Source organism: Ochotona curzoniae, unplaced genomic scaffold (assembly GCF_017591425.1).
Source record: "Ochotona curzoniae isolate NIBS_2020 unplaced genomic scaffold, NIBS_Ocur_1.0 contig_2754, whole genome shotgun sequence".
Lineage (NCBI taxonomy): Eukaryota > Metazoa > Chordata > Mammalia > Lagomorpha > Ochotonidae > Ochotona > Ochotona curzoniae.
The window spans coordinates 29,658,371-29,675,660 of record NW_024465582.1 but is presented as its reverse complement, the minus strand read 5'-3'; the positions used below and the strand labels follow the sequence as shown (position 1 = coordinate 29,675,660).

Genomic DNA, 17,290 nt, shown 5'->3' with positions numbered 1-17,290 from the left:
TTGTCATCTATTGAATATTTGCTGAAAAGGCAAAGGTGCAAGCCAAATGCATAAGTGTGTTTACGCTTATCAGTTGTGTCAAAGCTGCAAGGTGGATGACTGTCCTGTGTGGTGTTTATTTCTTCTCAGTGCTGACAGCAGAGTAAAATTATGGGATGTAAGGAGAGCATCAGGATGTTTGATTACTCTTGATCAACATAACGGGGAAAAATCACAAGCTGTTGAATCAGGTAATGAAGACTGCATGAACTTAGAAGTATGGCAGTTGGTAGAGTTGTATATTGAAGTTGTTTAAGTTTTACATTAAAGTTGAAGCAAACATACACTGACAAATCGCAGAATTTATGAAATTTGAAAAAAAAAAGACATTTCACCACAAATTAAATTAGCGTTGCCTTCAAGATACAAGTAAGTGAGGCAACTTAAGTGACCCATTTTTAGTTTTTAGTTTTCCAGGGTAAAAAATTTTCTGGGTTAACTTGGCTTTACTGATTTTTTGTTTTTTTTTACCCCTGTGAGGCTAACTATTCAATTTAGTGCCACTTAGCCACAGTAAGTTACAGAAGCAGTAACATTTTCTATAGTTGTACAAACGTGAGTACTCTATTATAAATAAGTAAACATCTACCTCTATTACATTTTTAAAGTAGAATTTATCTGCTGTATAGAAATTTGATTCAAAATTAACTATGAACTAGACATACATTAGGTTGAACTATATGTTACTTATGTTTGTCTTGTTTGATTCAATTAGACTGATGAAAGTTATGCTTTCTCAAGCTCATTCATTATGAAAATGATGCAAATTTTGATTGAGACTGGAGTGGTTAATTATCCTTTCCTTATTAAAGTTGTCTTAATAAGCAACACTAGTATTACTTTAAAATAATATATATGTTTTGTTTTTACGACTGACTTAGTTGGAAAGCAGTGACAGGAGAGAGCAAATCTCTCATTCAGCGCTTCCACTCCCACAGTGGTTGTTAGCACCAGTGGTGTAACAAGATTGAAAGTGTTACAAGGTGAACTAGGTTGAAACCAGTAACAAAGAACTCCAAACTGGTCTCCTGTCATGGCCATGGAACTGGCCCTTATAGAGTGATTTTTAGTTTAGAAGTCAGAATGTTAGCATTGGATCAGTAGTGTAGCGGGCTAATCCTCCTCCTGTGGCACCAGCATACCATATGCGTACTGATTTGTGTCCCAGCTGCTCCACTTCCTAGTTTCCTGCTTATGACCTGGAGAAAGAGCACGTGGCCAGCCAAGAAAGAAGCTCCAGGCGTTTGGATCTCGCTGTCTCTGATTCTCCTTCTCTCTGTAAAATAGATTTTTTTAAGAAAATGGCAACATAAGAAAAAGGAAAGATGTTTAGTTTTATGTTGAGCTACGCACTGAATTTAACCTGACAGCACAGCTTGCTCACCACTGTGTCTGTGTGTGTATCAGAATATTTTCCCCTTTGGTTTCCTTGTTTTCCCATTTTTTAATTCTAATTCATGTTGCTTTTAATATTAGGATAATGTGAACGGTTGGCTAACTTCAGATGTAATCAGTATATTTTAAGTAACTCGGGTAGTTATTCTTAATGTGTATATTCCTTCACAGCAAACACTGCTCATAATGGGAAAGTTAACGGCTTATGTTTTACAAACGATGGACTCCACCTCCTCACTGTTGGAACAGATAATCGAATGAGGCTGTGGAATAGTTCCAATGGAGAAAACACACTGGTAAGAAGCTTTTTAGTACCTTTTGGTACATGAAGTAAGGAAATGAATCGTTGACATGCACTTTATTAGTCTGCCTTTACTGTACTTCTTTGGACTTACAACTTTTAAAATGCATATTTTTATTTTCCCACGCCATGCTCTACAAATTGCATGCCCTCCACTCCCACCCACACCCCTACACTTAGTGTGTGATCACAGCTGTTTCCTGAAAGACTTAGGACCACCAATATAGATTAAAATTAAAATTAAATATTAAATACTGAAATAAATGTGCTTTAAAGGTTCTGGGATCTTGGTGGACTCTTCTAGTGCTATTTTTGTGTATGTTTTAGTCCTTGCTTTGTGTTTTGTTGGTTCAGTACCTTAGAAAATAAACTTCAAAAAGCTTGTCGTTTGGTGATGATAATAGTTAAAGCATATTGCCAAATACTGTGCTAATACATAATCAGTTTTTAACATGCATATTGGAGCATATAATGTCATTTAAACATCACCACCAATGCTGTAGTGATAATTAGTGTTATATGTATTTTACATATGAGGAAGAGAAAACTATTAGGTGACTTGCCTGATTTTATTTATTCTAAAGATCTATTTATTTTTATTTGAAAGGAGAAGTTACGGAGAGAAAGAGATCTTCCATCGTCTGGTTCGCTTTCCAAATGACCGCAATAGCCAGAGCTGGGCCAGTCTGCAGTCGGGCAGGGAGCTTCTTCTGTGTCTCCGTATGGGTGCCGGGGCTCAAGGACTTGAACCATCCTCTTGTGTTTTCTCAGGCCGTTAACAGGGAGCTGGATCAGAAGTGGAGCCTCTAGGACTGGAACCAGAGCCAGGGTAGCGTGCTCGTTGCACAGGTAGAGGCTTAGCTGGCTGTGATATGGCACAGGCCCCTTACCTGCAGCTGGAAAGCTGAGAGTTTGAGTCGAGATTTCACTCTTACTATAATCCTGACTATACTCACACCCCTTGAAGCATTTGTGTAGGTATTGTTATTAGTATACTACTGTTTGAAAGGAGCAAGGCAATTGGATAAACCCAAAGTCATCCAGCCTAGAAAGAGGTCCTTACATCACTGAGGGGTACTCTTGGGAAAAGGAACTCCAAGCAGATGGTTATAAAGGCTGAGTCCAGCCCCATCGCTCTGTGTGCCTCATAGCTCAGTTTATGCTATTGTTCTTCTGGCATACAGTCTTCCAGATAACAGACCCGGTAGTGCACAGCCAGTCTTGGACTGAATCCCCAAAATCATGAGGCAAATAAACCCCCGTTTCTCTTTAGAAAGTCAGTTTTCTCAGGTATTTAGTAAAGCTACTATAAGCTTATTTTTAAATTTTGGGGGAAAGATTTATTTCTTTATTATTGCAAAGTCAAATATACAGAGAGGAAGAGAAACATGCTTATTAACAAAAAACATGGTTAATAATTCTCTTTCAGGGCCCCGGTGCAGTAGGCTAGCAGCTAAGTCCTTGCCTTGCACACACTGGGATCCCATACGGGTGTTAGTTCTAATCCCAACAGCCCCACTTCCCATCCAGCTCTCTGCTTGTGGCCTGGGAAAACACTGGAGGACGGCCCAAAGCCTTGGGACCCTGCACCCACTGGGAGACCAGGAAGGAGCCCCTGGCTCGTGGCTTCAGATAGGTTCAGCTGTGGTCTTGCAGCCATTTGGAGAGTGAACCTGTGGATAGAAGACCTTCTCTCTCAAAATCTCCTTCTGTTTCTATAAAATCTGCCTTTCAAATAAAAATAAATATATATGTTTAAATACCACCTTTACGATATTATTGTCCACAAGCTGTGCTATGGGGCCAGTGAGTTGAACCACCTGTACCATATTCTGCATCCATATGAGTGCTGGTTTGCAGCCTGGCTGCTCTGTTTCTCTGAATAGCTCCCTGCCAATGTGCATGAGAAAGCAATGGAAGATGACCCTGCAGTCCACTTAGTGACCCAGGTGAAGCTCCTCGCTCATCATTGGCCTGGTCCAACCCTGGACATTGTGGCCGCGTGGGATGGAAGATGCGGAATAGGACATCTCTTTGCCATTCCCTCTCTCTGCATTTTTGCATTTTGAATAGATAAATTGCTCTTTAAAAGGGAAAGACACTATTGCCAGTAGTAGCCTGTTCTGCCTTAATACTTTCATAATGATTTATAACATGCCATGTAGCGCACACTGCTTTTCTTTTTTTTCTTTCTTTTTTTTTTTTAATTGGAAAGGCAGATTTCCAGAGAAAAGGAAAGATAGAGAGAAAGATCTTCCATCCACGGATTCACTCCCCAAGTGGTCACAATGGCCGGAGCTGAGCAAATCCAAAGCCAGGAGCCAGGAGCTTCTTCCAAATCTCTCACACAGGTGCAGGGTCCCAAGGCTTTGTGCCATCCTCCACTGCTCTCCCAGGCCACAGGCAGAGGGCTGGATGGGAAGTGGAGCAACCAGGACACAAACCAGTGCCTGTATGGGATCCCAGTGCAGTGCATGGAAGATGAGGACTTTAGCTACTAGGCTATTGCGCTTGGCCCTCCCACACTGGGTTTTATGGTAAGCATTTATATTTATAAAATAGGCAGCTTAGAGAATCATCACCTTTCCAAGCGAGACACAAGGTAGGCACTTAATGAACAGCAGCTCTTCCCTGCATAAGCTGTTGCTTCAACTCCTTCCTTGCGCATTGAGAGGCTTAATTTTTGCACCCGCTTCATGATTTGCTCAGCCCAGTGACTTACAAAGATGACTGTGATGAAGAGTTCTGGCTAGAACTGGAGGAGGAAAATCTAAGGCCAAGACCAAAGTTAGTGAGCTGCAGGTGGCACTGCACTCAGCAGTTAAAGCGCTGCTCCCGGGTCAGAGCCTGGGTTCGAGTCCCAGCTCTTCAGGAGTCCCTGGCTCTTGTGGGGACTTGGGGAGTGAAGCAGCAAACGTGAGCTCTCTCTTCCCTGTTCTTCTCTCCTTGCCTCTCAAATAATTTCTTTTAAAAACAAATAGAAAAGAGGCTAGTGAACTAACATTCTTACCTCACTGGAAGCTTTCCAGTTCGTATTTGGGAAGGAATGTGGTGCAGTGCGAAGACACTAAGTGTTGCGATCAGCAGCTGTTAATGAAGCTCTCACAGTCTGGCAGTTCATAATTTTCACAGGGGTTATGTATAATTATTAATAGAAGATTTTTGTGTATTTTATCCACCTGCACCTCCCACTTTCACCACCACTAGTATATAGGTTCAAAAGATGCAAATGTGGAAATGCTAGACTTTTAAACTTGTATAAGAATTAACAAATTAAAAATTTGCTGCCTATAATAATGTTACAGATGCTCTCACATACATGATTTCATTTCCATTTTCACAACTTTCTGGTAAATGATATGTAGCTGCACTCAACAGATTGGAAAAATGCAACTGAGAAATTAAATCATTGCTTCTGCGGAGCCCCTCCACAAAGGCAGAATTCAAGACGCAAGTTTTGGTTCGGAGCTCTGCGCGCAGTCCGGAGCTGTGCGCAGGCGCGCGGAGTGGGGTGGGAGGCCGAGGGAGAAAAAACAAAAAACAAGTTTTCTGAATGCCTTCTATACCTTCTTAACCTTCTGTGCCACTGCTGCTTGAGGTGGCTAAGCAGATGTGCTGGTAGGATGGGTAAGCCAAGTGCCAGCTGGGCCTCAGTGTATCCGCATCACACTCCCAACCAACCCCTGTAAGAGAGAAAAAAGGTAATCACTGTTTACACTCTAACATTAGCTACAAGGAAGGGAGATTTTAGGATACATTTCCGAATGATTAGCTTTTAGTTTTATACCCCACCACCCCAAGCTTCTTATCAGTATTACCAGCAGAAAGTAAACCTGCTTGTCTATTTAGCCCAGAGCTTCTTAGAGTTTGATGAACATACAGATAAACTAGGGATCTTGTTCAGATGAAGATTTCAGACGTGTTGGGCGGGTCTGGAAGGCCTCAGTGTCCAGTGCTGGATGGGCCTGCGCCGCTGGGTCTGCCGGCCGCACCCTGGGAGTGCAGTGCAGGGCTGTATTGTTGTTCCAGGTAGAGGGTTATTTATGTAAAACTGAAATTACATTTTATATACTACTTGTTCACGGTGCTTTTTCTGTACTTAAACTTCATGTTATTTCATGGAAGGGGTTCTTATAAACCGTAGAATTAATAGAACATTACTAGGAATATATGTCTGTTCCCAGTTATTGTGCCATACCAGATAATGCTGCATTGAAATCCTCTGGGCTTACAGCATCTTGCTGTTTAATTGTTTTCTTAAGGCATAATCCCAGGAGTAATTACTAAGTTACAGGGTGAGAATATCTTCGTACCTTAATGAGTATACTTTTGTAAGAAAAGAGTTTTAGTGTTTGTGGTGGTAATGGTTTTATAACAGTGTAATGTATAAGGATAATTCAAGAAGTTTGTGGAAAGATATAATTGAAAGATAAGATTTTTTTTGACTACAAACTTTTTTTACTAGTGTATATTTTCATAAACTTTGTGAAGACCACATCCTTATGGTTGAAAGGCAAGAAATTTTCTGTTATGTGTGTTTCACAATCAAAATTATTTTTAATGGAAGGAATAGAAACCTATATATTCTTCCCCCGTGAAAAGAGGTATCCTTATGTTTTGTTAAATAATATGCCACTTGGCCTTTTCAAAGGAATAACCGAATTAGAGTTGCCCCAACGTAGTTAGTTCACCTGTACCAGCATTAAGTTCCTTATGTTTTTTGAGCTGTTTGCTAAATGATCTAAAATGATCCTTCATAGTTACCTTAATCTGCATCTTTATACCAAGGTTCAAATCTGGAAATTTTAATTTTTTTAACTATTTGTATGGACATACTTAAAAAATAAGTTTATTTTGGTGCAAAACAATTTTGAAACCTATGCGTAGTTTTTTCGTAGTATACATTTCTTATGAACTTTTTAACGACATGGACTTCAAAATTTTTCCATACCAAAATAAACTTTCTCTTTAATTCTGTTTGGCACAAGCGTGCAATGCCCATGTGGTTGCTGTGAATGCAAGATAAGCGAGATGTAGCCAATTGTTTTTTCTGTTAGGACACTGGAATTTTTCTTCAAATTTAAGTCTTTTCCATAGAGTATTATAATATTTGAAATATTTCTCTCAGTCTTTGTTGGCTGTTTCATTCATATCTAGTTAAGAATAATTTCATGATTTTTATCTTACAGGTGAACTATGGAAAAGTTTGTAATGACAGCAGAAAAGGATTGAAATTCTCTGTCTCCTGTGGCTGCAGCTCAGAATTTGTTTTTGTACCATATGGTAGCACTATTGCTGTTTATGCGATTTACTCAGGAGAACAGATAACTATGCTTAAGGGACATTATAAAAACGTTGACTGCTGTGTATTTCAGTCTAATTTCCAGGTAAGAATGATACTTAAGGGAGCTTGAAACATTGAGGTAATTAACTTAGTGGAATAACTGTAAGAGTAGATAGTGATTTCATTCTGAGTTGTACATTTAATGCACATTTTAACTAGAGTTTATTTAGGGAAGAGTAATACAGCCAGGACTATAAAGTAATAGGGTGTGTGTGTGAATCACCGTATTACAGTGCACCTTGATTAAGATAAATTCTGTTAAATATGGGCTCCATTTGTTTAGCAGTTAAAATCTGATGAGTTACACATTGTCTTGCAAACAATTTTCTGGGTAAAAAAAAATTATAAAAAAACATAGCAGATTTTTTTTTTCAGAGATTATTTACACAAATTACCTTATATGCTCCTTTCAAAGAATCCACTATGGCAAGGTAATTGACACTTCCCCTTTTGTACTGCTAAGGGCAGTGACATTCATGATAAGATTACTGATAGCATGAAAACTGGATTGTCAGAGCTTAGAGACCTTTATCATCCAGTGAAATTTGCCGAGTTTTGTACCTGACCTTGTGCTATAAGACAATGACCTGATTTTTCAGTACACCCCTGTACAATACCAGTCGTTAATAACCCAAATATTCTGGCAGTAAATTACTGCTTTCTACCATTTTGGAGCTTCATAACAATTAGAATAAACTGAGAGTGTGCCAGGCTAATGATCCTTTATGCTTCTTTAACGGTTGGGACAGCCAGAGACCTAATTTTTTTATCAGTCTTGGTGTACAAAACCATTGTTATTCAATGAGGAGGTGGCCATCATTTCCTCTGTGTTATTTCTCTCAAATAATAACTTCCTAGTTAGAATTTTGCAGTAAAAACATCAGTCTCCTAAGATTTTAGATTGCTTTTCATAATTCATTAGAGAACCATTTCCTTTTCTGTTTCCAACTATACATTTTTGATGTGATTTAGAAATTTCACAATACATATCTAGTTTTTTTTTTATCTTTTTACATCTGAACTCTGTGAAGAACTTCATATCTTTTCCTTATCCTCAACCCTTATTTGTATAAAAGAATAAATGTTCCAATGCCTCAAATTGTTTTTGAGATGAACAATTAGAACACTTAATTGTGTCCTAGAACAAGGGTGAAAGCTTATTGCAGAAATACAGAAAGATGTTTGTAAGGGCAAAAAGTCACTTAGGCAGGGGCTGGCACTCAATTGTAGCACGTTTGATGTCTGCAGTGCCAGCACAGCTTCTTGGTTGCTCTGCTTCCCATCCAACTCCCTGCTGATGTGCGTGGGAAAGTAGCAGAAGATGGCCCAAGTGCTTGGATCCCTGCATTCACTTGAAGAACCTGGAAAAGGCTCCTAACTCCTGGCTTCAGATCAGCTCAGCTCCAGACGTCTGCGATCACTTGGGGAGTGAATCAGTGGACAGAAGATCTTCCTCTGTCTCTCTGTTAAATCTGATTTGCCAATAAAAATAAATAAATCTTTTAAAAATTATTTAAAATAAAAGATATATACCACCACTGTTCAACCCCTGAATAGAGATGTATTAGTATCTAGGTAATTTAACTCATTTTCCTTGGTTTTGTTGGAGAAAGCAGAATGTATCATTCAGCCCTAAGCAAACAGCGTATCCCTAAAGACAATGACAGATACTGTACAACCCAGGCGTAATCTTATCACACATCCCCAGGCACAGAAAAGGCAGCTTTAACCTGTCCTATAGCAACCAAAGAAGGAGCTGTAAGCTAGATAAAACTTGTGGACTTTCAGCCAGTCTTAATAAAAATTCATATTGTTTCTTCAATTAAATCAAATATTCAGTTATTAAAAGAAGGAGAAAGTCTGTCCTTTTTTCTTTTCTCTAACACCTGAATGATATGGATACTATGAATCAATAAAATCACTAATAAGTTGAGTGTTTTATAAAGTTTTTACATGATTAATAACCTCTAGCTTATCTTGTTTTCAAATATGAAATATAGTTTTATCATAAAAAAATATACATCAGCCAAGTTGCCATAGAGTAGGAATTGAATTACTCTTATTGACCTACCATAAGTATTAATCATTTAAGACATTGCTGTAGTTGCTTTATGCCTTAAATTAGGAATCGCATCTTTGCTCTATGTTTTACAGGAACTGTATAGTGGCAGCAGAGACTGCAATATCCTGGCTTGGGTGCCATCTTCTTGGGAACCAGTTCCGGACGATGATGAGGTGAGTTTGTTTTGTTTGTTTGTTTTTGATGTTTACATAGTTGGTCAGGGTGAGGGGAAAATGGGCTAGTCCATTGTTTACACATTTACTTTTTCTTCTTTCTATATCTGGGCAGAGGGGATACACTGGGAGAGACCACACCCAGCCTTCCAACAGCCTCAGTACCCACCGTCATCCCAGGGTCCCCACCGTGGAGCATGTTCTGAGGGTTCTGCTCAAGTGGTTTTGATAGCTCTAAGATGCTGTTGATAGTGCCACTCCAAGGATGAGGCTATCCTTCCAAGGTCAATTGGCTGACATAGTCCACCTCAACTCCATTTACCTAGAAATTTGCTGCCAAGCTCCACTGGGGTAGTTGATCAATTTGTTCTGCCCTCCTTCCTCTGCAAACCAATAGGTGCTGCAGCCCAGCCCAACCCTGCCCACGACATAGTTGGCCCTCTTGTACAACAGGGGGAGCTGCAGCCCAGTCAGCCCGACCCACAATATTCCCCACAGCACAGCCCACAGCACAGCCCACAGCTCTGGTTCCTGCACCTGCCAGCATGTGCAGTGTACTGATCCAGTCTGTCCCACATCCCATTCAGATCTTGTATGTATCATTGGGCGTTGAAGCCTAAGTTAACCTGACTACCCTCCAGCCCACGCTCATCCAGTGGGTGCCAGCACCTGTCCAGCCAGGCGTCCTGGTTCTCATGCTCACCAGTGGTAGTTGCAGCCCATCAGAGAGGTGCCCAGAGCATAAGACTCTAATAGTATATTTCCTTGTTATATAGACTAAACTCATGTAAAAGAACTTTTGTTTGTGAAAAAATTAACAAGTAGTAGAAATCAAATTGCAAATATACACAGAAATTTAGTTTTATATTTAATTTTAGAGTTATAGATTCTTATTTAACATGTGCTCTTGAGAAGTGGGCATTTATTGCATGTAGTTAGGTTCCTGTTTGGGGTGAATTCCCAGCTTCTCAACTTGCGTTTGAGCTCTTTTCTACTGCATGCCCTGGGAGGCAGCAGGTAGTGGCCCAAGAGCTAGGGTCCCCGCTCACTGAGGGGCTGAGCTCAGGGTCCTGACTTCAGGCAAGCCCCAGCTTGGAATGCTTGGGAGCACTTAGGGAGTGAATCAGAGGATGGAAAACCTTTCTGTCTCTGTCCTTTAAATAAAAAATGTAAATAACTAAATATGATTTAAATACAGTGCTCATGGCCCTCAACTTTTAAGAGAATACTAGTCGGTCTCAATTTAACATGCCGTGTACTGTGTCCATAAAATTTTAATTTGAAAGACTCATGTGGATGTAGATAGGACATGAACATGGTCATGATGAAGATCCCATTAGTCTGTGTTCCATAAATGTATGTTCACAGTTCAACTCCTATTTAAAAGGTCCTTTTGAGAGCAGTTCAGCCACTGCTTAGGACACTAACATCCCACACCCGAGCACGTGGCTGGATCTCTGCTCTCCCACTTCCCATCCAGCTTTCCTGGCAGTTCATACCCTAGGAAGCAACAGACAGTGGTTCAGGTACTTGAATTCTTGACACACACAAAGGACACCTGGCTCCTGGGTCCTGACTTTGACCGGCATGGCCCAGGCCCAGTGTGGTGAGCATCCCAGGAGTAAGTTAGCAGTGGACTCTTTCAATCTGTGTCTTTCTGCCTTTCAAATTAAAAATAAAAATATTTTTAAAGGAATGCTTTCATCTTTACTAACAAATGACCAGAAAAAGCAGAAGGTATCTTAAAACAGAGTAAGGAATAAGGATCGCCTAATCCACAGGCAATTATGTCTTTGGATAACTCAATTTAGTAAATTAAAAGCTCTAAAATCCAGAAAACTCAGTAAACTTTTAGGTAAAAGAATGAGCATACTTGGATACCCAGCACAGTAGCCTAGTGGCTAAGGTCCTCACCTTGAACATGCCAGGATCCCATATTGGCGCCAGTTCTAGTCCTGGCAGCTCTGCTTCCCATTCAGCTCCCTGCATGTGGCCCAGGAAAGCAGTCGAGGACGGCCCAAAAGCCTTGAGACCCTGCACCCACGTGGGAGGCCCCAATGAGGCTCCTGGCTTCGAATCGGCGCAGCTCCAACTGTTGCAGTCACTTTGGAAGTAAATCATTGGACTGAAGATCTTCCTCTATGTCTCTCCTCCTCTTTTTATATCTGACTTTGCAATAAAAAAATAAATCTTCAAAAAAATAAGCATATTTGCAGAGCTCTTGCAAATAATGAAATGTTAAAAATTAGTGGTAAGTTACATGAGGTTTGGAAATGGTTTTTCATCTGGATATTTGGGGTGTGTTAGAATTTTTGTTGTACATCCAGGCAGTAATAACTGGCATTAGATTTAGTAATGTGCTCTGATCTAGATAACAACCATGAAAAAAATGCCTAAGTTAAAGTATTGTTTTCCCATATCCTTGCTGATTCTTGGGTTGCTGTTTTTATACTTTGAATTGGAAGATTCTGAGTCACCATGTTCAGCAAAAAGGACGTGCACTAGGGATTGCCTTTAAGACAGAATTTCCACTAGTTGTGAGAAAGCAATGTTTTTTAAGATAATTTAAGAGTAGTTTGAAGCAAGTACATTTTTGGATTTTAGATCTAAATAAATATGGAGCCACTGTGAAAACTGCAGAGGGAGAAGCAGATCTCATTCATAATGCCTGGGTACTTCAGGAACGGGACCGTCCTAAGAGCCTTTTTGCTCACTTGTCACAGAGTAACATCAGATACCGCATTTTCTCTGGCTCCCCTTGTTCGGCATGGCTCTAAAGCTGCAGAATTGTTCTGCTGTTTGGTTGTTTGAAGCATCACCTTCGATATGCACACCCCTGCGGTGCCTCTCTGCAGAATCCATGTGCCGGTCACAAATGTGATTTCATTTCTCTCGTTTTGCACGTGTTTTGGGGCTACTTTACCAACCATATAAAATACAGCGCCTTTACCACTTAATACCTCACATTACTTTTGACCTGACATTGCTCAGCTTAGTGAACACTATTTCTTGCGTGTGTATTGTGAAAGTCAGAACCTTCCAAACAATGCAAAGTTGCCAGCATCAACATATTGGACTATCAAATCCAACTGACGGCATGAAGTCCAGTCTTAATCCGAGTTTGAATGTGCCACTTCTCAAGGCATTTCCAAAGAGTTGCAGAAATACCTTGAGCAATGGCAGTGGCATCATAGTGTATGCAAGAGGATGTGTCACAAAGTGACGGCTGGGTAGGCAATTGACCTACATGGAGAATGACTCCTCTGGTTGGGATGCCTGGGTTCAAACGCTAGCTCTCCCTGATGCCCCTAGTGGGCATTCAGTGAAACAGCAACTTAGGGTGCTTGAAGCTGCAACCCTGCTGGATTGCCCACCCAGCTCAGGCCTCCCCTGTCTCAGCCCTCGCTAGTGAATTCATTTGGAGAGTTGAGTAAGTGATGGGAGCACCCTCTCTGAAATGAACAGATAAATTTCAGAAAGTTCACCGAAAATGGGGAAATTTGCAGGTAATTTTGAAATCCACATACAGTTTTTTGATAAAAAGCCTTTCCCATGAACTTGAAGACTGCTCGCGTATATGTATATTCATGCAATAACTACTTTGAAGTCTGATATGCCTATTTAATATAAAATTGCATTATATTGAATTTGTGGTGTGATCATGTAGTTTTTTTCCAAAGTAATCTCATCGTTCCTCTAATAGCTGTAAGCCTTAAAATAAAGAAGTGAATATTAACATCTCATTTTTTGTTTTTCAGACTGCAGCCAAGACACAGTTACATCCAGCGTTTGAAGATGCGTGGAGCAGCAGTGACGATGACGGGTAGCACTTCTGTGTCTCTGTTGAAGAAACTTGTTAAATGCAGCTATTGGTGTGTGTGCTTTGTTTTGGGGGTTTTTGTTTTGTTTTCTTTTCTTTTTTCCACCATTTGATCTATGTCTTATAACTAAATTAGTCCTCAAATTGAGTGATTTGTTTTCTCCCAGATTCAAAACAAGGTTACTATTGGCCTGAAATCCTGAAGCGATTCTGTAGCATGCTTCCTTGATCATGGTAGCTGTGGCCTGGGTCCGTTCCTAGAGTTGCAGTGTGCCTGAGCTGAAACCTTGAGCAAGTGTTACGAACAGCAAAAGGAGACAAATAGCTGGAGGTTACGAGTGTTGATTATACGCTCTCAAGGATGACTTCACCAAGTATGAGCACATCAAAAACAATCGTGATTATTCTTTCTTATTCATACATTCGCATTTCACAATACAACTAAACATCATCTAGCTTGAAGTTCAATCTTTTTTGACTTGTCTCACAATCCAAAATGTGTATCCCCGAAGGCTTTCAACTCGGACTGAAGGGAGAGGGGTGTCTGCGTTTGCTTTATGTTCATGTCAGACACAGCTTCTGTTCCACAGTTCCACAGTTCCTGCTGGAACTCCCCTTCCGTGAAAGCTAAGATGTACCCAAGTCCTGCTTCCTTCATCCGAGCAGAAAATATCCTTGTGGGAATTTGGCACAAAATGCGAAATATTGTCACAAAATCTGCGTCATGCTTTCCTCTTGGATCTACCCACACATGATTACCATCATCTTATATTCACTCTTTTCCAGGTTCTGACCAACAGGAGATGAGTAAAACATTTGAGTGAGATTAAATACCAAATATTCAATTGCCTGGTTTTTAAGTATAATGTTTAAGTCTAGCTTTAAGCCTTATATCAGACCTTTCTGACAAAATATTCCATAATCCATAATTTTTATGGTTGATTTTCTAAAGCCTAGGCCATTATACTCTCACTTACGACATTGCTTCTGACATCTAAGAAAGATGCGAAAAATTGGACATCTGCTTTAGTCTTAAGGAAAAAAGTCAAAAAAAGTCTTCTTTCAAACTGTAAATAACTGTATTGCTTCTTTAGAGTTACATAATTCAACATAATAACTAAAATATTGGTCTCCTACAGTCAACGCCCTAAAGTAACCACCATTAACATTTTGGTGGCCATTCTCTTTACGATGTATAAAATTTTGCTTAATGAGATGTTCCATACGGCTGTAACCCTCGTAACACCTATCTTCCCATATTATTACCGCACATTCCAGACCTCTCCTGTCATAATCAAACTTTTCTTATTACAACACTGTAAAGATGTATAAAGGTAAATATATATATAAAGGTACTTCCAAAAGTTCAAGGGCAGCTGGATGGAAATATTTTCCATGAATGTTTTAAAGGAGCTTCATATAAGGAATTTTTTCAATTTACAAATATTTTTGACCTGATTGGGCGGGAAACTATAGATTTTAAGTACATGAAAGAATAGTAAGGAAAATGCCACCATTTGACATGTTTAAGTAATAGTGGACGCTAAATGATACAAATAGGCATAGTGTTACAGGATCAGGCTTTCTTTCTCTGTAAGGAACTTCAGAGGAAAGTAATCAAAAGCTTTATCTTTTTGTTAGATTTTTTTTTTCATCAAGAGGCTTATAGGGGACCTGCATTCTGGCATGATTAGTTAAACCACCATCCTTGGTGCACACGCTCCTTACGGATGCTGGTTTAAGTCCCGTCTCTCTCTTCTTCTCTCTTCCTTTCTCCTTTCCTCCCTCCCTATAATTCTGCCTTTCAAATAAATAAAATACTTTTTTATAAAAAGGACTTATGTATAGGCTGCGCGGGGGTGCAGCTGTTTAATCCTCTGCATGTGGCACTGTCGTCCCATATGGGTGCCGGTTTGTCTCCCACCTGCTTCACTTCTGATCTAGCTCCCTGCTTATAGACTAGGAAGGCTGTGGTGGATGGCCCAAGACCTTGGGTCCCTGCATCCATAGAGGAGACTAGAGAATGCTCGTGGCTCCTGACTCCAGCACAGCACAACCCTGGCCCTGGCTTCATTTGGGAAGTGAGGCAGCAGATGGACGATCCCTCTCCCTCTTCTCTGTAACTCTGCCTTTTCAATTAAAAAGTCTTTGAAAGGGAAGCTAATGAAACTGTACATCTAATTGATTCTTATCTGTGGTGTTCTGATAAATTCAATTATGATTTCTTGATTGGTGGCACACACTCAGCCCTGATTTGAGTCCAGATTCCAGTTTGGTTCTAGCTTCCTGCTAATCCACATCCTGGAAGGCATCAGGTGATGGCTCCGATACTTGCCACACACTTACTTGGGAAACTCAGGTGGAGTTGGATGTCCTGGCTTTGTTCTGTCCCATCCTTGGCTGTTGCAGGCATTCACTTCCCTCCTCTCCTCCCTTCTTTCTGCTCTTCTCTTTATGTCTATAACTCTGCCTTCCAAAAATATATGTATAACTAAACAAAGAGTTTTAAAAATATGAGATTTTCAGTTTATTTTCTATTCTGGCAAGTTGAACACGCTAGTCCTTACAAACGTCTTCAAAAAGTAGATCTTGGTTAGCAGACTGGTCCTTGGCAGACAACAAAACAAACATCTGTACTCTTGTTACCCCAGCCTGTGGAAGCGGAATACTCAGGCTGCTGCCCCCGCTTCCTGCTCCACGTGTCCCAGCTGATTCATCCAGAGCATTTCAGACCCCTAGTTCCCGTTCTCACCCACACCCAACCCTGCAGAATGCATTTCCTCCTCGAGCTGTCCCAGAGAAAAGGATCAAGATTTACAGAAACGAATGGTGATTGAAATGTCACCTACTAGAATAATACAGGAAATCTAAGCATGTTTGTTGAAAGATGGATTTGTTTTGGTACAGAAATAGTTGAAATCTGCACTTTTTCCTAATGCATGTTTCTCATTAACATTACTCTTTTAAAAGTTTGCCTTTCTATTACACACAGTACTGTTTTAAAAGTTTCCTTTAATCAAGAAAGCTAGTCCATTGTCTGAAAACACTACCCATTTCCATCTTTTCTCAAGACACTTATTTGGGTAGGTTGTATTCAGAGACATTTTTGGGTCAAAATAACATGGTATTGTGTGTGTGTGTGTGGTCTGTAGATCCACTTATTCTTTTTAAGTTTCAGGTAAGTTTTTGTGGTATCTAAGAATATTAGAGTAGCTTGAACCATCTAATGTTCCCATTGAGAAAAAAAAAAATAGTTGAATCAAAATTTTTAAAGTAGGGGGCAGGTGCAGTGCTGTAGCAAACCAGCCTGTGGAGCTGGCATCCCGTGTGGGCACCAGTTCTGGTCCTGACTGCTCCAGTTCCAATGCAGCTGCCTGCTTGCAGCCTGGGAGGGCAGTGGAGGATGGCCCAAAGTTTTGGGACCCTGCACCTGCATAAAAAAAAACCTATGATTCTGACTTTGGACTGGCTCAGCTGTGGCAGGGGCCATTTTGGGAGTGAACCAACAGATGGAAGATCTATCTATCTCTTGCGTAACTCAGACTTTCAAGTAAAAATAAATTTTTTTTTAAGATTTATTTTTGTTTGAAAGGCAGAATCTTTTTTTTTTTTAAGTTTATTGGAAAGTCAGATATACAGAGAGGAAAGACAGAGAGGAAGATCTTTTGTCTGATGATTCTTTCCCCAAGTGAGCGCAACGGCCGGCCGATGCTGTGCTGATCTGAAGCCAGGATCCAGAAACTTCCTCTGGATATCCCACATGGGTGCAGGGTCCCAAGGCTTTGGGCCATCCTGGACTGCTTTCCCAGGCCACAATCAGGGAGCTGGATGGGAAGTGGAGCTGCTGGGATTAGAACCAGTGCCCATATGGGATCCTGGTGCGTTCAAGGCGAGGACTTTAGCTGCTAGGCCACGCTGCCGGACCCAAGTAAAAATAAATTTTTAAAAAACAAATATATGGAGAGTAGTCAAATATAGTTAAGAGGAAACGATTTAAGGAAGAACTAGTGAAATGAGAAAATCAAGTAAACAATTAAAATATTTAGTGAACAGTAGATATTCAGCTCTAATGAGAAAAAAAGGAGTGTAAATTAGGAAATTTGGGACCAACACTAGTGGTGCTGCAGGTTAAGGTGCTGCCTACAATTCTGGCATT

General features: G+C 40.3%; 1 protein-coding gene across 1 annotated transcript in view; it reads left to right on the top strand.

Annotated features, from left to right (window-relative positions):
• Positions 1 to 14,241, top strand: part of ERCC8 (ERCC excision repair 8, CSA ubiquitin ligase complex subunit) — a 31,232-nt gene extending 16,991 nt beyond the window's left edge. The window contains exons 8-12 of the mRNA XM_040977583.1: positions 130 to 230; positions 1,606 to 1,730; positions 6,925 to 7,122; positions 9,234 to 9,314; positions 13,073 to 14,241. Coding sequence (XP_040833517.1) covers positions 130 to 230; positions 1,606 to 1,730; positions 6,925 to 7,122; positions 9,234 to 9,314; positions 13,073 to 13,141 — 574 coding nt within the window. The 3' untranslated portion in view covers positions 13,142 to 14,241. The remainder of the gene's footprint in view (positions 1 to 129; positions 231 to 1,605; positions 1,731 to 6,924; positions 7,123 to 9,233; positions 9,315 to 13,072) is intronic.
• Positions 14,242 to 17,290: the final 3,049 nt, after the last annotated feature.